This window comes from Rhamphochromis longiceps, linkage group LG10 (genome assembly GCF_057381845.1).
Source record: "Rhamphochromis longiceps isolate RC_006_pf linkage group LG10, R_longiceps_female_GT1.1, whole genome shotgun sequence".
Classification (NCBI taxonomy): Eukaryota; Metazoa; Chordata; class Actinopteri; order Cichliformes; family Cichlidae; genus Rhamphochromis; species Rhamphochromis longiceps.
The window spans coordinates 19,354,980-19,377,897 of record NC_140566.1 but is presented as its reverse complement, the minus strand read 5'-3'; the positions used below and the strand labels follow the sequence as shown (position 1 = coordinate 19,377,897).

Genomic DNA, 22,918 nt, shown 5'->3' with positions numbered 1-22,918 from the left:
TTGGTCCAGCTGCGGCTCTTCTGAATATTTATAGGGCCAAATTAATAGGTTATTATCGATTCGTGACCGAGGCTCTCCAGCCATCTGCGCGTCACAGTAGCTCGGGCGCACTGTCACACACAGCGTGGGTCGTCAAGAAGCGCACTGTCCACTGCTCGGCTTAAGAGCACTTAATCTGTCATTAGTGGGGTATTTTGAGACAGTGCGCCAGCGACGGATACCGGCTGGCGGTTATATCAGCCTTCCGAACCTCTCTTGGGTCGGATATTCATTTTCGGCACCTCCTTTTCATTTGTTATTCGGTAGTTCAAACTTTATCTTCTCCCTCCCCTCCCCTCCTCTTTGTTGTTTCCCAGACAGTACTGCCGTACTTGTGAGCCTCGGTAGCGAAATGGAGATGGAGCATTTTGACGAGCGGGACAAAGGTCAGAGGCACAGCCGCTCTAGTGCGAAGATGAACGGTGTGCTGAGTCCCACACACAGCGCCCACTGCAGTCTGTACCGGACCCGGACCCTGAAGACACTGAGTGCGGAGAAGAGAGCCAAGAAAGTCCGCTTCTACCGCAATGGAGACCGGTACTTCAATGGGATTGTGTACGCCATTTCTGCTGACAGGTTCCGGACCTTTGACGCCCTGCTGGCGGACCTGACCCGTTCCCTATCCGACAATGTCAACCTGCCTCAGGGCGTTCGGACCATATACACCCTGGATGGGTCAAAGAAAATCACCAATATTGAACAGCTAGTAGAAGGTCAGTATAAATACATATGTATATCTGCGACAATTCAAAGCACTGAGACACACTTCCTCTCATCTATGACCTTATCAACATGTTTGTGGTTATCTAACATAATAGGATGCCTCTCTTCTACTCTCTAAAAGAGTAAACACTCCCTGACCTGTGAGCTGAGGTGTTATGTGATCTTCCCTTGCTCCCCCTCCTGCTGCATAGAGTAAGGTCACTAACAAGACTGTAAATGTAAAGTAAGAAGCCCCAATGATAGATAATATGAAACAGCCTGTACATGATACTTTTAGGGGGCATTTGTTCACACAAAAAAGCCTAACCCAGTGAGCACACTGTAGATGACTGCTTTAAGATTATGCAACTCATTTGATGGCCAGATGGCGGTCCAGATATCCGGTGTGTCAGCTCAGGTTATCTTGGTCTGTTTTACTCTCTAAAAGTTACAAGCCAATATCATTAGGTCAGGAGGGGTGAAAGAGGAAGAGCTCTAAGCTGTTGGCAGCAGGTTTAGATGATATGGACTGTTGATTATGTGCAAACAGTAAAGAAAAAAAAACAAACCTTTGACCTCAACATTGATAGGGTCCACTGACTCTGGCATAATTATCGCCTGAGATGGAAAGGTCGCTTCAGATCAATACAAAGCTGATCTGAGTAATCGCATTCGTCCAGTGATGAAACATCTCTATTGTGACGGGAGTGGCCTCCTCCAGGATTTAAAGGGCACCAGGGGTCACTGAATGGTTTGAGGGATCTGAAACCAATGTTAATCATATCCTTTATATGCACGTCGCTCTGAATATAGCAGAACAAATAAGAGTGTATATTTTTTTAAAGAATGGTGTTCACCCCTTCAGTAGAGTTTACCTTTAGATTCTCACCCAAATATATAGTTTTTACTCTTTATAATCTATTTCTTTTGCCAAAAGAAGCCTAAAGATTATCTCTTTTGTTTGGCTGTTTTCTAAATAATCCATCTTTGATACCCTCTCTTTTTTCCAACCCCCCATCCCAACAGGTGAAAGCTATGTTTGCAGTTCGACCGAAGCCTACAAAAAGTTGGATTACGCAAAGAACGTGAACCCCAACTGGTCAGTGAACGTCAAGGCTGCGGCAGCATCGTCCCGCGGGCTTCCGTCTCTGGGCAGCACCAAGACCACCGCCTCAGAGGGTCGCGAAAGCAAGGACTTCATCCGTCCGAAGCTTGTGACGGTGGTGCGGAGCGGAGTGAAGCCCCGGAAAGCAGTGAGGATTCTTCTGAACAAGAAAACAGCCCATTCCTATGAACAGGTCCTTACCGACATCACAGACGCCATAAAGCTCGACTCTGGAGTGGTGAAGAAGATCTACACGGTGGATGGCAAACGGGTGAGAATTCCTTACACGGTTCACTGATTTGTAGTTGTATGGAGTAAATAGAATTGCGCTTGCAGAAGATAAGCAGCCTGTTAGTGTTTGCATGGTATCAAAGAACATTAGACGTGGCTTTGAATTGGTTTTATTGTGGATGACATTGGCTGTTAGCCTGTATTAAATTCGAACTAAATCTCACAATGGAGCCAGTGGGAGATGTGTCACACATGATGAGTGTCTCCACTGAGAGACACACTCAGAAAAAGAGGGAGATATTATATGGCTGTTTTAGACTGGATTGGAGAAGGGAACTGAAGATCTATGGTCTGGTAAAGGAATCAAAAAAAGGGTGTAAATATTTAATGAACACGATCCTGAGCCTTTTATGAATGACGAACATTTTTGTCCCCGTTCACAGCCGGAGCTGTGTAGGGAAAGAGCGGCACAGAGACTGAAAGAGGTCAAATGAAGGGAAAAAAAAGAAATCTATGAATGGAGTCTGAGTTCTCACCCACGCTGCAGCGATGTGTGCCAGAAATCATAGTCATACCCCCCCTTGATAGTCCACCCACCTAACCCGCTTCCTCTCTCAGTGGGTGGGAGGCAGACACTATAAAAAGAACAGGGTTTAAACCAGTTGTGTACGCAGACGTAGTGTGTGTACGCGGATCACACATATTCCTCTCTTTATGTCTGAGTGGAAACAGCACTGGACTTGACCTGCGTGGCAGCCGTGTGAGATCAAGTGCTCTTTCTCACACCTGTGTGTCAACAAGAGGACGGTGCAGAGAGAAAGAGGCCGTCTCTGCCAGCGTGTCAGGTTTTAGCTTATACTTCTGACATGCTTTAACTCCCCAGTCTCTTCCTGTTTGCTTTCATGTCCCCAACTCCATCCCTCACGCCAGCCCACATCATCATCATCATCATCATCGTTTCTGTCTGTGCATCTGTCCGTGCTCCCCCCGTCTCTCTCTCTGCCTCTCTCTAGGTCATGTCGTAAGTTATTGAATGCACCGCCAGCAGGAGCATCAGTTAAACAGATTGTACTGGATGTAAAGGGTGTCTGGCTACTTGGTGTCATACAGCTATCTCCTAATAGGGCGCTGTTTGACTCGTCTTAACAAATATTCTCTTTGCCTTGTGGTATTTTCATGCTTAATAGGCATTTTGATACACTGCGCTAGCATCTATCCCAACTCTAATCATTGATCTGCATGTGTTCGCACTGGTTTATGATCCCATTTCTGAAGCCACACTGTCTATTTAATGATCCACCGCTAACCCAGCAGGAAGTGACCTGCTGTTTGAACGCAGGCCCAGCCAATAACATCCTGGAATCGCCTTAAGAAACCTCCTGTCGGGGATTAAACTCACACTTTTGCCCAGTGCCCACTTCCTCTGCCACTGGTTACACTTATGTTGGAAATTACAGAATAAATTCTGCTCCTGCCACGTTCAGCCTTCTGCAATTTGAAGTAAGCGTATTACGGCTATGCTATTTTTAGTTAAAGTATTGATCGGGCCTGTAGGCATGGTAACACGCACACTGCCAAATTAGCTGGGCTGGGCTGAGTGCAGATCCAGCTCCTTCGCATTTTTATGTCTGATTTTGTACGTAGGTGTCGATTAATGCCTGTGGGAGAGTTTGCGATTATGTTATTAAGAGAGGAGAAAAAGGGGAGAATGTGGGATTCAACTTGTAAGGTGGGAATTACTGGTGAATAAGCAGCGAGCAAAAGGGTTCAGAACATTTTTGCGTGGCTACAAAAAGGGGAACTCATTAAAGAAATTTAACCTCAGCATGTTTTTTTTTAAGTACCAATGAATGAACTATTATGTCTGAATAAGCATAGGAGTAACATTTTGGATAAATAATGGCAGGGGTTACCTAATGTACCTTTTGACATATCAGAAGTGTGCCAAAGGTAATTTCCTAAGGATAAAGGGACTTTAAGGTTTAAGTAGAGTGTGCGCGCAGGTGCATGCTCGCGTCCTTGCATGGTTTTGCCTGTGTGGCCTGCTGCCGTCAGCTGAGCTGCGTCAGTCATTGAGCCTACGGCAGAAGTAGGTTTCTGGGCCTTGCTGGCAGTAGCGTCGAGTCCCAACAGAGCTGCAGAGCCTAGAGAGAGAGAGAGAGAGAGAGAGAGAGCTTGTGAAAACCAGAGCTTGGGCTTCTTTCCTTCATTAACCCCTGTAATGAGGACAGAGTCAGTGCGGAAGGGTTTACGTGTACGTGAAAAACGATCTTCAGAAGTTCAGTTCAAGGAAAAACATGCATATAGATGCTGCTGAGGGAATGTGTTTAGCTGTCAGTCATTTGGTTACACCTGTTCATTTCTATATGCAGGTTCAGGTGCATGTATGAATCTGTACCTGACTGTGTGCAGTGTTTCAGGTCTTTTGGTTGAAATGAAAGCAATCGTCTTTGGGAAACGCTGGGATATTTCTGCAGTGCTTGTTATGTTACTATGTTATGTAATCTCAAACAGTCTTATAATAACATGCCCCGATTAAGAAATACATACTACATATAATACATATATAAATTAGATCTGATTCTTAGTTTGAACAGGCATTAAGTAACACATTTCTGCACTTAGTGCCGCCAGTACATTTTAGTCAGTAATAATAAAGTATTAGGATGTTCTAAATCCTGCATACCTACGTGTTTATCTACAGTAATGCATGTATGCAATAATGCATGCGATGGAGATTGGACAAGTTGTGAACTCTCTCCGTGAGCTCATTCCACCGTGTCCATTTGGATATCATATTTCCGACTGTAATGCAAGAATCTAGATCAAGTTCCGACCCCCACTATACTGCTACATTGATGCTAACATGCTGGTCTCTTAGTATCTGATAGCTGTTATTTTTAGCTCCATCCTTTCGCCTTTGGGGTTACCACAAATCTCCTATTTCTCGGCAAACTCTTAACCCTGCCAGTTTCTATGAAGATTTGATCTAGTTGCTTAGGAACCAGCAAACCTGATGTGATATCATAGCATGGTGGGATTGTGTAGCTTGGTCGGTCTTAGGAGAACAGAGACGAGCCATAAGTGGCTTAGGACACAGACACGGCTGGCCTATTAATACTTTTGAGCTGTGTTCACACACACACACACACACACACACACACACACACACACACACACACACACACACACACACACACACACACACACACACATTATGTAGGACCCCAGCTGCCAGCCTTGAGCCTGCTGAGGCCACTTAGCATGGATAGTGACACACACCCTTTTTTGAATGGATTCATCTAGATTTCTGCTCATGCATCGCTGGCCATTAACTGCAGGCACTTGATGCTGATTACTCATTTCTAAGGTCGGTTGCATTCTATTATTCAGAGTCTCATTACTCAGACCTTGTAGTTTGTACCTCAGGGGGTTGAGCACAGGGAAATAGTAGCATTCTCACATTAAGCGCTAATGCTAATGCTAAAGCTAAAACACGCATAAAAAAGGGGACACTTACCCAAAGTGGTATAAATGCTTACAGAAAAGGTTTTAAAATGGAAAAAATATGCAAAACAAAGAGAAAAAACTGCTAAAGAAGAGGAGCTGGCAAACAGTCAATTAACTTCCATAAAGTTAGAAGACAAAAAAAACCATGAAATATTTGAAATCATTGGTAAATTAAGCAGCATAGGCTGATATGCTATTTTTGTTCTCTAAACTGAACAAGGTGGAACATTACTTGAGTCCACACTTCTCCTAAAGCATCATATCATATCATTAAGTTTAATGCCATGGTGGCCATGTTGCTTTAGGGTTAATGGCATCAGCCTGTCTACTTGTTCGTCCCTTCAATGATGAAATTATGCTAAATTATAGAAAAAAACCACAACACTGTTACATGTAAGTTGCTGTTTGCTGCCAATTAATTTGATTTAATTTAAAGAGGTTATGCACTGTTCATCTCCTTTTCCATTATATTCTTATGTCAACCCTCTTTTACATTTGGTATTAAAAAACAACATAATAACGTCTCTTAAGGTGAGGTAGAGGTTACTTGTAGGAGTGATGAACTACTTGTTCACTATCTGCAGTGCAGCTCTCGCTTCTTTAACTGCATTGTTGGCTTGTCCTTCTGCTTGTTGGCAAGACAAAAGAATCTCTTATATCCTTTTATCGTCATCTTCTGTTTCCTCTGCAACCTCCTTTTTCTCCACCACGCCCCCTTTTAAAATTTTCTCTCCACCCATGACTGCATCTGTTCTATTTGCATCTTCATATATTATTCATCCTCATCACCCAGTTTTCAATCCCCACATCTTTACGTCCTCTGGTCTTATATGTCCTCTCTCCTAACTTTTCTCAGTATGTCTGTCACTTTGCTGGCAGCCTTCCGCTGTTTTCTTTTTTTCATGGCTGTCTAGTCTTCATTTAATTAGCACACTCGACATGCATCCCCAAATCCAAGAGGCTGCAACATATGGCATTGCTCTTTCTGCCCCCCCACCCTCCCTACCCACCCTCCTTTTTTTTTTTTTTGCACATTACTCCATATTTGCTTTGTTTTTCATTGTTTTAATTGTGCCTGTCTCCTTTCTCCCTCTGAGTCTGAATCCAGCTCTGCAGTGACTATAGACAAGGTGCTACATTAGTGATACTTACAGAACGCAAGGACAGCAATTATGTTATGCTCATATGCAAAGCATTAGATCTTGTTATTCGCTGCGGGATGTATTTAATGTTGATGATGTCACCTTTTCTGTATATGAGGATCGTGGGAAGCAGAGCCCCCATCTGCTCCTGCTGTTCTGCTGAGTCACAGTTACTCAGCACAGTGTGGATATGTGTATTTGTTGCTAGTACATAGTCAATTTGTTACTGTGGAGTGTAGTTTTGCATTCCCAAGCAGAAATGCTAAGACTATACTGCTGTTTTTGTGTGTAAACAGGCAATATAGAAGGCTTTTTTGTCAGGCTGTCTGTCTGTCCGTCTGTTTCCTTCTGGTTTGGTAAACCAGTCTGTGTGTGTGTGTGTCTTGGTCCACCAGTGAAGAGTGACTGTAGCAGATTGGAGAGCCTATTGTAGTCAGAGGATCTGCTGCCAAATTAGGATCGATGGCAGACGTTTCCAGCCCTGGCAGACTGTTCAGGACTTAGTCACACCACAACTTTATCACACGCACACACGCACACGCACATGCATATACATATACATATACAGTCTGACTCATTCACTTCCTGAGTCACTCATTCTCTAATCTGCCTCAAATGAATCTGCATTTGAAAGATTGGATTCCAGCTTCATGCTTTTGGCTGCTTAAAGAGTCGGACTGACACATATCATCTGTCAGATTAGATTTTGTCTAATGTGACAGAAGATATATCTTATTTGAACAAAGCTTATCCAGGCCAGCTGGAAGGCAAAAATGCCGTGCTTTGTTAATAAACACCTCAGAAGTTTTAAAATCGCAAAAGATAAATGTTAATGTGTGGCTAACAGAACCAAACCTTCAGAAGCAAAATCTTTGCATCCTTTATGACCAAGAGTTGTATTTAATGCAGTAGTGGGTAGTCAGCACAACTCACTACACTTATTATTATGCATTTTTTTAATGGTGTCATGAATGTTTTTTAAACCATCATCAGAGCCTGCACTATTGCTCATTGTTCTTTATTTCTGTCTATCAGCATCAACTTCAAAAGGTCAGAGTTTAATCTGCATGTTATGCATTATAGAGTAGTGCATGTTTGTCTTTCCTCTATTATTGCAGTTAAAAAAGGCTGAAGTTACATTTTAATTGGAAGCCATATTGGAAGATTTGTTTAGCCGTGGTTGAGTCAGTCAGACTTGGACTGACGACTTATTTGTTCTTGATTTATTGGTAAATGTTTGTTTATGTTTATTGCAAGTAGCATATTGGGACCGCATCCTTATCCAGCCTCGTTTTGTATAATAATTAACCTGATTTTGAATCCTTGCCACAGGTTTTATTTTCTTCTGTTAGTTGAGCAAAATAAGACATTTCAAAGCATTTGTCAGAAAAAAGTATGATGGAATTGACATTTTATGGATTAATTGAGAGCGTGATCAGCAGGTGAATCAACCATGAAAGAGTATTCCATCTCAGCCCTCAAGTTTGTTCTGCTTAGCAGTTAGTTAGACTGCTTCCTCGCTGCTCACTTAATTGATCCCATGGCACCCGCTTACTTAGGCTCTAAAAACCTGTTTTAGCTCATTAATTCAGCATACATTCGTATTTTATGCATCACACACATGTGCTCCTGCACGCGCACCGGTTTCCCACTATTGGCTGAAACCAGTAGCTTGAAAGAGAAAGAAGGAGGAAAAACATCTTTACACAAATGAATGACAGGAAGATGTTGTCAAATTTAGAAAGACGTGCATCAAACAGCTTCACAAGAAAGTTTGCTTTCCCCCTGTGGAGGCCAGAAACAGTTACACAAGCTGTTATGCAACAAAGCATCCAGCCAGGCAGGCAGGCAGCCTGCTGCTCTGGTTTGAGGTGAACGCAGTAACACCAGCGCCAACTCAGCCTGCTGCACAGTTACTTGGCCCCACATCAATGCTGCTTTTTGTTTCTTCTGTTTGCTTTCCCCCCGGTTCTTCCTGCCATCCCTTGTTCCCCGCTCCTCTCTGTCAGTTCACATTCAGTTTCTGGTGAAACTGGGCTCTTTGCGTTGTGCTGATTAAATCAGCGGGAGGTCACGTGTAAATTCACCGTCAGGGTACGGACAGTGTCCTGATCTCTGTTAGATCACTGTCTCTCTGTCCTTTAGTCAGGTGGCTCTGCACTTCTCTGCGTCTCCTCTGGGTCTACGAGGACATTAAGAGGTGATTAGAAGAATAAGGAAATTAGCTTTAGTTGTTTCATGTGAGAATGTTTTTGGTGATGCTTTATTGCTGCTTAAATATTAAAGCTTTGTCAGTCAGTGTCATGGTTTTTTTTCTTCACATCAGAGGCTCTGAATGATAGAAACAAACACTTTACCCTTTGTTGTTTCTGTATATCCATATTTGTGTCAGAGCATCTGTCAGTTAATCCGTCAGTCTGTGTGTCTGTCAGTTCCATCTGTCTACCCTCCCATCTTCGGTATCCTTACAAGGAAAGTTTTTTTTCAGAGCAGCGTGAAAGGCCCTGTTGGCTCGCTACGGTCGATTCAGCACCACAGACAGCTCCTCCTCAGTCTGAGACGTGGCATTTCCGTGGGCTGGATTATGTTGACCTCACCATCTATTGTGGTGCAAAAGATTAGTGGTTGAATCTTCTTTTCTTCTCCTTCTGCTCTTGTTTCTTTTTTTTAAAATTCTGGAATTGTAGCCATATGTTTGACTAAGTTTGTTAACAGAGAAAGAAAAAACATTTTAAAAAGTACCCAAAAATGAGGTGCAGGAAGGGTACAGACTCATTTGTATTTTTGTTTTCTTTTTTAATTAATTGGGATTATTTCTGGTTCATAAAAGTCATTGAATGATCAAAATCACAAACTCCCACCTATGCTGATTTGTTCAAAAGCCAACAATATCAACTGAGTGACTAGTGATGTGAAATCAAGAGTACGAACTAAGTGAAATTTAAGCAGAATTCAACCTCCTGTTACCTAGTAGTAAATACAATTGCATGCAGCCTCACGTAGTTACACATTATCGTCTCTATCTATGATTGGCTGTCAGAAATTCCCACTAAAATGTGACAGGAGCTGACAGGTGTGTCTTCCACCTGTCAGCTCCTGAAATCAGACAGAGGGACATAAATAGGCGATCCAAATGAGTAGAGCGAGAAGTGTTGTCACTGATCATTTGCTACCAGCATATGATTCACGAGAGCGGATGGAAAGTGAGAGCCAGGCAGATGCTTTGATTTAAATGTGTGTGTGTGCATTTTTCCTTGCCAAATAAGCATTAACACTGTATATGCCATATGTTATGTGCGATCTTATAAAAAACAGGATAGATGCTATGACTCACAGTAGATTAATCTGCATACTTAAACTGTTTTCATGTGTTTTTTAAAGTTCTTTTGAGTCCCAGATGTTCCTACTTAAGCTTTACGTAGGCGAATTTAGGTGAATACATTTGCATATGTTTAATTTCAATTGTAGGTTGTTCTTTTGTCATTACATTTATGTGCTTCAGTTCTCTTGATTCAAGGTAAATTGAGTCAATTTCTTTTTTCATTTGTGGGATTTTGTACTGGCTGTGTCCTCTTCCTGTGATTATTAACCAGCGCCACCGTGTGGTGGCAGTTATTTCCCTGCGTCAGTTTCTCATCCACCTTTGCTGTGATGTTCTGGACATTGCATTAGCTGTGACACCGTGTAAGACCAAAACCTGCAGGTTTCCCCAGATATGATTTGTATTTGTGCTGAAAGACAAAATGAAAAGCAAATAGAAGAAAGAGCGAGGAACAGACACGTCATGGAGTTAGGTGATTCTACACTAGATGGCGCAGTGGCGACATAAAACAGCTTCATAATGGCCTGTTGGTTGTTTTATGCACGATGATCGGGAGCTGGAGGCTTATTCTGCAAGGATTTCTCTAACTGTTTTTTTTTTCCATTGTGGAAAATAAACAAAACTTGCCCCCATTGTTATATAAAACACAGTGATACCTATTAAACTGGCCTGTTAAGCGTGATAGCAGTGGACAGTAAAGGAAGAAGTTCAGGGTCAGGCCCATAAGGCCCAGCAAAGAATAAGCTGACATTTTTTTCCTTACTGGTGCTGAGCTGATGGGAAGATTATGAAATCTCCACACTCCTCTGCTCTCCTCTCACTGTTTTAGACTAGATTAGATTTAGATGAGTCTTTTCCTCCGGTGCTCCGTTTCTCTCACCCCGGCCTTGTTTATAGCAGCAGTAGATGTTGTGTAACTGTGCTGGTTCTCTGGGAGAAGGGAGCATCAGAAACATCAAAGTGGCTTGTTTTGTCATTGGGCTCGGATAAGGGCTCGGAGCAGCAGTCAGGAATAAATCTTCTCCGCTGCCCCCCCCCCCTCTGTTTGCTTCCTCTCTAACTCAGGGGATTTGATGATTTGGTTTAATCTCTCTCTGATTTTCTTTTTGATTGTGTTCGTTTCCTTTTGTTCTCTTCACCTTTACCAGCTCACTCATCTCTTCATCATCAGTTGATCCATCTTCCTGAGTGTTTCAGAAAAGCGCTTCTTCCTCTCGCAACATCTTTTTTTCACCATTAACCAGGTCATTTGCCACAAGGGCGTGTTTCTGCATTTGTGTGAATGAAGCAGATCATATCATACTATGAGCAAATCATACTCATAGTAGGTAAAATATTAATAATGGAGCTCTCTTATCACCATGTACGCATTGTTGCAGTCAGTGGCATGCATCAACCATGCAACAGTGCCTTAAGGGCATCATCACCATGGCAGCTATACTTTTACTCACCAGTCTCAGTAGACAGTTTGTGTTTGTGTGTTGCTCATTAGCTGCCCCAGATGAAACTCGTCCTTATCTTCCCGTCCTTATCATCCCTGAATCCTCATTCTTTCGCTTATTTATCTTATTACACTCTGCTTTTTCCCCTCCGTGTTTGCCCAGTATTTTTGTTGTTCTCAGGTTGATATGCTTCAAATATCCTAATTTCAAACAAGGGTCTTTGTTAAATAGCAGCAGTCCTGGCTTAAGGACTCAATCTAACTGCTTCAGAGCAGCAGATGTATACAGATATATAGAGCTCTCTGCTCCAGTCCTGCACAAATTGATTGGAACAACAGGATGTGCGTCATGCCAATAAAGATCACAGATTTCAAAAGAGCCCAAGTTTTAAATCGATGAGGCTCAAACGAAGAGTCTTAGACGTCAAAAGAAAAATCTTTCCATTAGAGATGAAACAACTAGTGGATCAATATTTGCACTCAACATTTTGCAGTTGTAGCTCCTCAAATCAGAGAGCATTGTTGGCTCATTTTCTTTTATATAGTGTATACAACATAAACATTGTTAGAATAGCTCTAATAAAGAAACTTTTTTAGAGATCATAGATTTGTGCATAAAAATGCATATATAAGAGTCATTTCTACAGTCTCTGGTATGGATGAACACACAAAAATATACTGGTTCATATTGATTAATAAACAGTTGTGCAAATGCAAGGCTGTATTAAACTAAAACCATCAAAAGAAATATTTGTTTAAAGTAATTTTTCTGTGTTTAAAAAAAAGTGCAAAGGTGCTGAGACTTAGCATGATAATTACTATAATTGCATGCAGTACAAGAGGGCAAAAGGTAGAGGGCGAGGACAGTTTGGCAGTTTTTGCAAAAAGGAGAGAGCCACATGTGTTGGTTTATGTTATGCTGTCTGTTATACACCTGGAGACAAAATCTGTGTGGTTGCACTTTTTTCTTGTTTTTAGGGACGTAAATGAGAAATACACAATATAGCATATGGTGAGCCCATAGGATGGCAAGTCCATGTCGTGCTTTTGGGCTGTGCCTGGCTGGCCTCTTGGAGTTAGATGAGGTGCTTTGGGCATCTGGCTAGGGGACCTCCTTTTCACCTCCTAGATGAGATGTTTCAGGCATGTTCTGCTGGGAGGGGGATGCAGAGCAGACCCAGGATACTCTGGAGAGGTTATTTCTCTCAGCTGTATTGGGTTTCCTGTGGTTTCCTGCAGACATCAGTGGTCAGAGTGCTTGCTGCGACCACACATGCTGCAAGAAGTTAACCACTGAGCCCATACAGCTGATAGGGGACACTGCCACAGCAGCTGAGAGCGGCTCAAGATGGCTATGATTAATGAGAGCTTGCAGGTAAACCCTAACCTTGTCTTCACCACTCAGGTAACCTTGACACACCTACTGAAGGGTTCCCAGGAAAGTGAGCACTCTCACCACCTCGCCTGTCCTTGATTATGACAAGAAAGCCATTACATCCAGTTGCTTCAGCTTATAGCAAAGCATCTTTGACATTTGTTTCACCCTGTCAGATCAGTAGTTCAAATTGCAAAGATATCATCAGGACTCAGAAGCTCAACATCTCTCATCTCTCTCTCAAAAACAAGGTCACAATTGTGTTTGATTATCTAAACAATTGGCAATTCATTTTCTTTCAGTCAGCTCATTAATTAATTGACCAAGCAGCATGCGTCATTAGAGAGTGACTGATGTAACGTAGGCTGTGTAAAGACAAAGAGAGATGCGTTCATTGGAGCATCACAGGTGACAGATTCAGCTTGCTGCAACTAAACACGAGTGTATGTGAGACCAAAGTTTGCCTGAGCCTGAAGCAGCCAATAACATTATCAGTGACAAACTTTTCAGTAATCGCTGTGCTTTCAAAGTAGAAGTTGTGTTCAGTGTACTGTAAGCACAAAATCTGATATCACTTCGAAAAAAATGTGAAAAATACTCGAATTAAAAAACTTTACCTTTAGAGAAGTGGCCAAGTCGTCAGCACTGACGCACTTGGGAAATGTTTCCGGCATCTGTATCACGCCATCTTGTTAGGAAGTTAATCACCAGCGCTATCAGGGGACATCAGGGAACAAAGCAATATGCACTCTGTTATGAAACTGGAGTAATATCATTTCCACACGCAGACACACACACACACACACACACACACACACACACACACACGCACACACATATGCAGACACACACACACGCACACATATGCAGACACACACACACACACACGCACACATATGCAGACACACACACACACACACGCACACATATGCAGACACACACAAGCATTAATTTAAAAAGTTAAATGAAAGTGATCCATACTCCACAGAGAGCCTGTGCCTGAGATTAAACTTGTTTTCTATCTCCCCGCTGGCTCATCTGTGGGTCTACGGGGGGTAAAGCAGGACAACTCCCTTCTTGACACACACAGACGCACACACAGAATGGCCTCTTTGCTGTTTATTTGGCATTTTGCTGATAATGCTGTTACATCATTTGTGACTTTCTTTTGGGGCACTGATTGGTGGCTAATGGGAATCTAAATGGATTCTTAGATGCTAATTGCCATGAAAATGCAATAACTGAAGCTTTGTGTTTGTGTGCTAACTTCAGGCGGTGTTACACTTGCATGCAGCCTAAACTATAATAGCTCCTAATAGGTTTTTGGTAGGAGATTTGTCATACTAGATGAATGAACTATTGTCTTCCAGTAAATCCCTTTCTGACTGTACCGTTTCCAGTGGAGAAATATCATTTGGAATATTGATGTCTTGGAATTGAAGTGTGATGGTTGGCCTTTGGGGTGTAATTAAAGTTATTTGAGCAATTCACGCAGCGTTTAGATCAGATATGGAATTAGCTGTTGACTAAATCAAATAGGAAAAAAATGAACGGTGGTGTGCTTTTCATCCTGTTTGTCATCATAAACAGCCCATTGCTGAGGTTTCTTCCTGGTAGAGAACCAGTGATCTTACAAATTAAAAAGGCACATAACACCTGTCTTGTGCTGCAGCTGAAGATTTGTGAACAATGTGTTTATTAGGCGTGTCTTAATGAAATGGTGTCCATCTGTAGACAGCCTTAAAAAATAATCCAACACTAACTGTGGTGTTAACCAAATCTGTGGCTTTGGTTTTAACTGCACATTAGGGAGCTCATCAAATAATGACAGCGACGCCTTCAGAGTCCTTTTATCCGTAGGTCCGTCTACCTCATCCATCCTTCTCTTTGTTATTCACCACCATTTATAAGATACTGGCCTTCATTTAACCCCACTTGCTTCTCTGGATGTCCGGTGCATGAGCTACGGTGCATCAACAAATTAGTGAGTCAGCAAGGTCCCATTATAGTTACTGATAGACTGATTAGGTGCAGAAGCAGCACAGCGCTGCTGCTTGGGGACTTGTCGGGAACATGGACTGTCTATAAAGAGGTTTGGCGAGCACACAAAATGAACCAAACAAAACCAGCACGCACACACCTCTGGTGTTCTTCACAGTCCTCGGGCTCAGTGAATGTGCCCCTTCACCCGAGCACAGGCAGAGGAAGCCAGTGTTGTGAGCATGCACAATGCAGAGTATGTGAGTGGCTCTCGCAGTTTGCAATGTATACATACAAACACTATCAGCAGCTTACAAGTGACTAAAGTAGACTATGTGACTAAATTTGCCAACATGTTAGCAAATTGCTGTTGTCAGAAAATCTCATTTTCCTGAATAAAACGTTGAGCATTTATCCAACCTTACAAAAACTGAACTCTTCCATCTTTTCAGGTGTCATGCCTGCAGGACTTCTTTGGTGACGAGGACATCTTCGTGGCTTGTGGACCAGAGAAGTTCCGCTATCAAGATGACTTGATGCTGGATGAAAGTGGTGAGAAATACCTTCTCTTACATTTCTATCCTCACGTTTCCTATTTTATTCTTCCCTCCCTTCCTTACTTTCTATTTTCTATCAAATTAACCAAATCTTTTTTTTTAAACCATTAGTCATTTTATAAGCACTCTTTAAATGACCCCAACTTTGTTATTGTTACGGTTTGACGGGGAGAACTCAAGTGCAGGACTCCAGAATCAGCTGTACACAATAATTTATTTACAGAATCCACCTTGTGTATTTACAGGAAGTGCAGGGCAGTGCTATATACAATTAAGTGAGCGACGGGGCTCTGGGGAAATCCAAGGGGGTAGTCACGCGTTCTCCAACTCTCCACACTCACGGCCACAGGTTCACTCATCCACACTCGACACAAAGAATCACACGGGGAGGGAATCCAGGAGGAGAGACGGGGAGACGAGGAATAGTTACACAGTTCACTTCTAAACATTTGACTTAGCTTTGCTGTAGACTTGACTTTCACTAACGCGTGGCAGACAACGATCCAGCGAAGAACAGCAGTCACCTCCTGGCTTAAATGCTGACCGCCCTGATTAGGCTCAGTTGTTTCCTCCCACCGAGGGCGTGAACCCACAATGACAAGAGGAGAGAGAGAGAGTGGAAGTTGGAGAGAAAGATAGAAAAAACCTCAGATCAGCTGGACACTGATCCTGCTGGGTGTGACAGTTACTATTTGTGCTAGAGACAAAAGGAAAATACTTTTGGAAAGAATAGAAGATATTTGGTGTATCATGGCAGCACAGAGCTGTCATAAGGTACTGCTTTCTGAACACAGCTCTTCCTTCATTAGCATAACTTCTCAACCACTTTAGGCTAGAGAGAAAATTCAAAGGATTCCTGAACGATAACAATTATTTTGACATTTTACAGCCAAAATTACAAAATAAGTCCAGGGTCCTGCATGATACTTGGGTGATAAAGGGCTAAGTACATGCACGTCATCATAAAACATTTCAGTGAATAAAATAAAAAAAACATTACCGGTAATCTTCCTGGTTCAACCCTCTGCTTGATGTCCAACACATTTTACATTTTGGGCCACAAACAGCCCACTTTGACCAGTGAAAGTCCCATTTCTGTCAGTGTAAAAGAAATTTAAGTACACATTTCACCCTGGAGATATCTTCATATAAAAACTGTCTGTTTCTCTTCATGATGAAGCAATGCTGCTGACACTTTGGGCTAAAGTTGCAAGAAATAAATGTATAAAATTGCAATAAAAAAAGGTTTGGTAGCTTGTTGCCCTGACTGTGTTGGAATTGTAACACAGAAGAGTTTTGCTAATTCACAGCACGATTTGTCTCACTAAAATAAAACAAGATCTTTTCTGTCATTTAATTGTTTTTTCTATTACTTTTTAACTGGTGTTGTACAAATGTAGCAAAGGCTGTAAAACTAAAAAGCAGTTCAATAACCGAAATTTATGTCCTCATACATTTTTTCCGAAGCCATTGCATGGGCCAAACTGGAGTTTTTGAAAGGCCCATTCTGGCCACCGGGCCTCATGTTCGACACCCCAGCTGTAGGCTGTCTACTTCATCCTCTCCTCTCGGTCCACTGCACTTAAACCACCGTCTAACCTATTTTACCATTGTTCCTCTCCCTCTTTTCTGCCTGTCTCCCCACCGCTATCCACTGAGGATGTGTTCTGTCCTCACTTTACCCATCTGTGTGTGCTGCTGCCTGTCTCTCTCCCCCTTCCCTTCACTCCTGCCATTTAGTGCTCATCTGTATTCTTACCCTCTCATCTCTCTTCCTGTCTCCTACATGAATGAGTGTGCACTGGGTTTTGTTGAAAGGTTTATTCAATTTATTTGTTTCCCAGGTATCCATCCCGCCATGGTTGCAAACCTCCGCCCCCTACCCTCTTTTGTCTCCCTTTTCCCCTCACTCCTCCTCCTCACTGTTCTTTCATTTGGAGCACATTGTGCCTTCCTGCTTTCATTAGCTATGTCTTCCTTTGGTAACCTTCCTCTGTCTTGAGAATGATAACAACAAAACTTTTTCCTTCATGCAGCAAGGTTTATAAGCCTGTGATTCGACTATGTTTAATTAATTACTGACGATTGTCTCCATAAGCATTTTAAACCAATCACTTATAGCTAAGAAGCACCTCTTATCCGTGTGATGAAAATTTAATTATCTGCCCACGCTTGCTACAACTGTGTGTGAACAAAAAACACACTAACAGCACAGCAAGCATGCCCACTGTCGTCCTTGCTCTTAGAGTTCGTAGAGTACATTAGTACATTTTCTAGTACATCAGGATTTGCTGTATTTTCTTGCTGGAAGAATACAATAGGGTCATTTCCGCCTCAAAGCTTCCTCCAAATTCGTTTTTTGAGCTGCTGTTGTGAAAAGAGCTCCAGTCCTCTTTGAAACACTGTAAATCTGTGGAGTTCAGCTGCCTGTTTTCGGTTTCTTTTCATGTATTCCCAGTTTGTCTCAATGATGTTGAAATAAGGGCTCTGTGGGGACCACAGAAGTGGTTGCAGGGCTGCTTGTTCTTGTGTCTCTGCCTGTATCGTAGGCTGCTGTCATGCTACTGAGTGAAGACTAGTCAGACAGCTCCCTGATGAAAACACGTGTTTGAAGAATCCAGATATGTCAAACTCAAGCCTGTACATCTCTAACTTTCACCTAAAACTGCGTTTAAACTTCAAGCGTTGATTTCTGACCTTGTGTTGACTATTTAATGTGTGAAGGACATAAAGGCCTGGTAATGTAATCGTAATTCAGTTAATTATACTATAGTGATCTAAAGGAAAGTTTTCAGGCGCCCATGTTTATATTTTGCTAGAAAAGTGTGAAATAGGTCCAAAGATGCATTTGTGCAAATACATAATAACAGGCAAAAACTGAGGTTGTATAAATCTAATGAGCCTGAAAGTCAATGTTTGGTATTCCCATCTTTATTCTTGCACACAGCCTGAATGCTCTTAGGCAAGCCATCTTTTAAGTAGTCTTCAGGAATAGTTCTCCAGGCTTCTTGAAGGATGTTCAAAGCTTCCTTTTTTTTCTGTTTTCTGTCAAGATGATCTCACGCTGCTTCAGTAATATTAAGGTTCAGGCTCTGGAGAGGCCAATCCATGACTGATATAGAGTTTGTGTGTTTTTCTATTCAGGTGTGCTTTACGGCAGCGGGAGTGTGTTTGGGATCTTTCGCATAAGACCTGTTGTCACTAATTTTCCGTTCAGTTCTTGTGTAATTTGGCATCCATAAGTCTTTGTTCTCTATTTATCTTCCTTGAGAATGGCTTCTTAACAGGTACACTTCCATTAAGACCATTTCTGATGAGACTTCAGTGAGCATTAGATTTATTAACTGAAGGGACAGATGTTGTTGGTACAAAAATACTATTTTAAGTCTGTCAAACTGTGTTATCTGTATTATTTTTCATAGACTCATCTAAAGAAATTGGAACAAATAATGTGTTTTGTTCAGGCTCCTAGTAACAAAGTGGCTAAAGATACTATTTAAAATGGATTCTGTGTTATCCGTTACGTGTGGACACAACACTGGTCATTCCTTGTGTTATGTGCGTTTTTTAAGCCTGAATGATTCATGGGTCAGTGTTAAGTGGCTTAATAATTAATGAATAAAAACATTCCTGTGAGAATGGTCCGGTACAAAAATGAGCAGTGATAAAGCAGCCAATGTCCAAAGAAAAACTTTGAAAGACCTTCAGAAAGCCTGGAAAACTAAACCAAATTAGTAATGGCTCAATACATGGTACCATATATCAACTGTCCCCCGATCACTCCCAGTATTTCCCAAGAATGTGTGCCAAATGCATTTAAATGTAACACTTCTAGTTGCAAATAGCCAGATGTAACATTATCTGATTGTTGTGATAATTGTTGTAATCAGACTACTCCTTGCTCCATCCCCAACCATATCCAATATTTATTAAACTTCAGTTTCATTTAACTTTTATTAAAACGAAAAAGGCTGCAATCTCTTACATTTATAGGGAACATCTTCTTCATATCCAAAATGTTTCCACTAGTCTCGTATGAAAGGTCCTCATGTAAATATTGTGAATAACAGATTACCATAAGAAAATGTACCCCAAAGATACCAAATGTCTGCTATGAAATGCTGCAACATGACCATAAAGGAATGAAAATGATCTTTTTAAAAATCTTACTGAGAATGGAGAGTATACATTCAGCTTTTACCCACGTAGGATCCTTTGTTTAATTTCTCAATTAAATGATCTCATGTGACCATTGAGGGGCAGTATGGGAATGTTCTCTAAACATCCCAAATGTCCTTTATGAAAGTTTGGGCACAATCAACACCGTTAAAAACGTTACACAGACTCTTCTACATAGGTCGATTTTCGTCAGGAGAATTCGTCTGAACCACATTTCCCCCCCAAAAACAGTGATTATAACACAGCCATATCTAATGTTTTATAGACACAGAGCATGATTTGACACCTCATCATGCGCTGGCAGACAGAGAGCAAGAGGCAGAAATAGACAGACAGGAACGGAGAGCGACAAACGAAACAGACAGCGTAACAGAGAGACATCTGGAGTCAGAGCTGCAGACAACTTCGCCTCCTCTCAGCATCGCTATAATTATCGCCTCTGCCTCAGCTCTGGCACACTGTCATCATGTTAACACTCGGTATTGTACATTAATCACTGGGCCACAAACGTCTGCCACACAAGCAAATGCAAATACAGACAGACACACAGCCAGGCTCTCATATGCACGCACGCATGCACACACACACACACGCACGCACACAGACATGTGCGGGGCAAGCTGTACAATTTGTCTTTCCCACTGGTCTATAATGGCAATGAGCTATAATGGGGCTGGGTTAATGAACAGTGGAGGAGTAAAGTTTTGGGGATGGAGCCGACACGGAGCGTGTGTTTTAATACCATCACATGGCTCATTTACTAGCGCTGTGTGTGTGTGTGTGTCTGTAAGACCTCCGTGAGTCATAGCTGTCACTTCTGAAGCACCACAATAATTGCGTTTGGAAAACGAGCCCACTGAAGGTCAGGGCTCGTTTTTGCAGGGGGACCTGAAGGTAAAACCAATTACAAGTGTGGCGATACATTAGTGGTTTGCTGTTTTCTTGCATGGCTAAAGGTTAGACTCACTCAAAAACAATATTAAAACAGTAGCTGGCTTAAAATCCATAAACTTTTCATTTCAGACTAACAGAGCTGTCGTGTTGTTCGAGTGCTCTGATGGTGTAATATTAAGGCTGTTTCTGTGCCACAAACCAGTGTCATGTTACAGTGTCGCACACCTAATGTCAGTTTATTTGAGCATGAAATCCCGAGTGCTGCAAGAAGGTAAAAAAGCTGCTACCTCCTTAGGATTTGAATTTCTACAGCTTACACATTTTGGATTTCAGCGCACTGGATGAATACATAAAGGTGAGTGGATTAATATTTGCTAAACAGTCCCTGAACACCTCTATCTGTCCTCTCTTTGTGCTTGCAGAGTGTCGTATGATGAAATCATTGATCTATGGGAGGATGTCAGGCTCTTTGAACCGAGGCTCCCCCAGAACTGTTGTCCAATCGCTGCGCAGCAAGTCGCCTGCATCTGGTAAGACAGCAAAAGTTTCTGTCTTCTTCTAGTCCTCTCTTTAAGTAGTTTAACACACCCTGTAACTCATCCCCTGCCTTTTTTTTGAGCTTGTGCATGTCTGCAGCACCTCAGATGCGTTCGCCGTGGTCGGGAGTTGTTTGTGTAATAATAGCTCATCGTCTGATTGCTTGGTGTTTTCTAGATCGTCACTTAATCGGCATCTCAGCGCAGTATGAATGAACACGATGAAATCTGAGCTCTGTGGAGTGTCTCGCGGCGTACATATGTGAGCTGCGCCTTGTTGCTTGAATGTGAATTCAAATGAGAATGTTTTCACAAGGGAGGAGAGAAAAAGGCAAACAGGGATGAGAGAGGTAAAAAGCAACAAAAAAAAGAGAGAGAGAGGGAGGGTGGAAGGAGTGAAGATGAGAGGGAAAGATGAACGGGGCTGGTGACTCAATCCTGCAGCTCCCCAACAAGCCGTGCTTCACCTGACATACTAATGAAATGTAATAAGCTTGCACTGGTGCCTGCTCTTATTGTTTGTGCCTGAGAGTCTGTCTAGAAGTCCTTTTGAGATAACAACAGACCAAACGTGTGTGAAAACAATCATTCTGATAGATGAATGCAGCTTTCATTAATGCACCACAACTGTTTGTGTGTGTGTGTGTGTGTGTGTGTGTGTGTGTGTGTGTGTGTGTGTGTGTGTGTGTGTGTGTGTGTGTGTGTGTGTGTGTGTGTGTGTGTGTGTGTGTGTGTGTGTGTGTTTAAGAGGCCAAACATTCATTCGGTCTGTCTCAGAGCTGGCGAGAACTTGATGATTAGTTTAGAGCTTTGAACAAAATCAGGCATTGTCTGATTGCACAGCTTGAGCTTTGGTTGTGTGTAATATGCCTGGTTATGCAACAGTGCACTTAACTTTTCCTCCACACTGTAATCATTTTATGATTTGTACGCGTATAAAGACCTATTGGGGTTTTTTTTGGTAGGGGGGTTATTGAGTGGGTGATGCAACACACAGAAACTACAAAAGAAGAATTTGTTCCACCTGCTGCTGAAGTCCAGAGGCACCATTTATTTCTTTATTATTATTATTATTATTTTAACCTTAAATCGTAACCGTAACGTGACCACGCAGAACGAACGCGAACATTTGCTGCTGGATTTTTTGTTGACCTGAATAGGAAGAAGGATGTAAACAGCTGGGGTAAGGAGAGAAACTTCTGGATGCTGAAGGCTTGAAAACTTTGGGGAAAGGTTATGAGAGTGAGTCATACACCACCATCTGATCTCGCTGGCTGCAGCAAAGTCTGGAATAAAGGTGTATCCTGGTGTGTGTGTGTGTGTGTGTGTGTGTGTGTGTGTCTGTGTGTGTGAGAGAGAGAGAGAAAGAGAAAACAAGAGACTGGCGGAGGGAGGGACTGATTCGTCTTGGTTGCCATGGGAACATAGCACAGTAGGAGCATGTAGCTACAGACACAATGGCCTGTGACAACCATATATGGCAGGGACTTCCTGTGAAATGGCCTGCAGAGGGGAGAGGAGCTGACTGACGTTCGGCCCTCGCCCTGACTCAGAACGTCCCTGCGTTTTTTTCACGTCGCCAAAATGTTCACCTTCTGGTGTTGCTTCCGCTGCTTAACATCATCAAATATTCCCTGACTGGTGTTGACTGTTTTCTGTTTGTATTTACTCCCTCAGACATTGTTGGTCAGGAACAAAACAGCAGTGGAAATCTGTCTGACCCTGACTAACCTTCTGCTGCTCTTTTATTCAAATGTTAAAAGCACATCGTGTTCCCTCCCCTTGAGGACAACATGTTCTGTTATAGTAGTGAACAACAGCTGATACTGCTGAACCAGGAGCACATTCACTTATCAATCTGTATGTACAGTTAGGTTCATATTTTCTTTGGACAAAGACACAATT

The 22,918-nt window shown here is 42.2% G+C and overlaps 1 protein-coding gene across 4 annotated transcripts in view; it reads left to right on the top strand.

The window, feature by feature from the left end:
- dclk1a (doublecortin-like kinase 1a) overlaps positions 1 to 22,918 on the top strand; it is a 47,659-nt gene that overhangs the window by 449 nt on the left and 24,292 nt on the right. For 2 of the 4 annotated variants that reach the window (XM_085420748.1, XM_085420750.1), the window contains exons 2-5: positions 357 to 752; positions 1,768 to 2,117; positions 15,300 to 15,399; positions 20,900 to 21,007. In XM_085420748.1, the coding sequence (XP_085276874.1) occupies positions 392 to 752; positions 1,768 to 2,117; positions 15,300 to 15,399; positions 20,900 to 21,007 (919 nt within the window). In that variant the 5' untranslated portion in view covers positions 357 to 391. Of the gene's footprint in view, positions 1 to 118; positions 753 to 1,767; positions 2,118 to 15,299; positions 15,400 to 20,899; positions 21,008 to 22,918 lie in introns of those variants that run through there. The other 2 variants (XM_085420749.1, XM_085420752.1) reach the window with 2 other exon arrangements.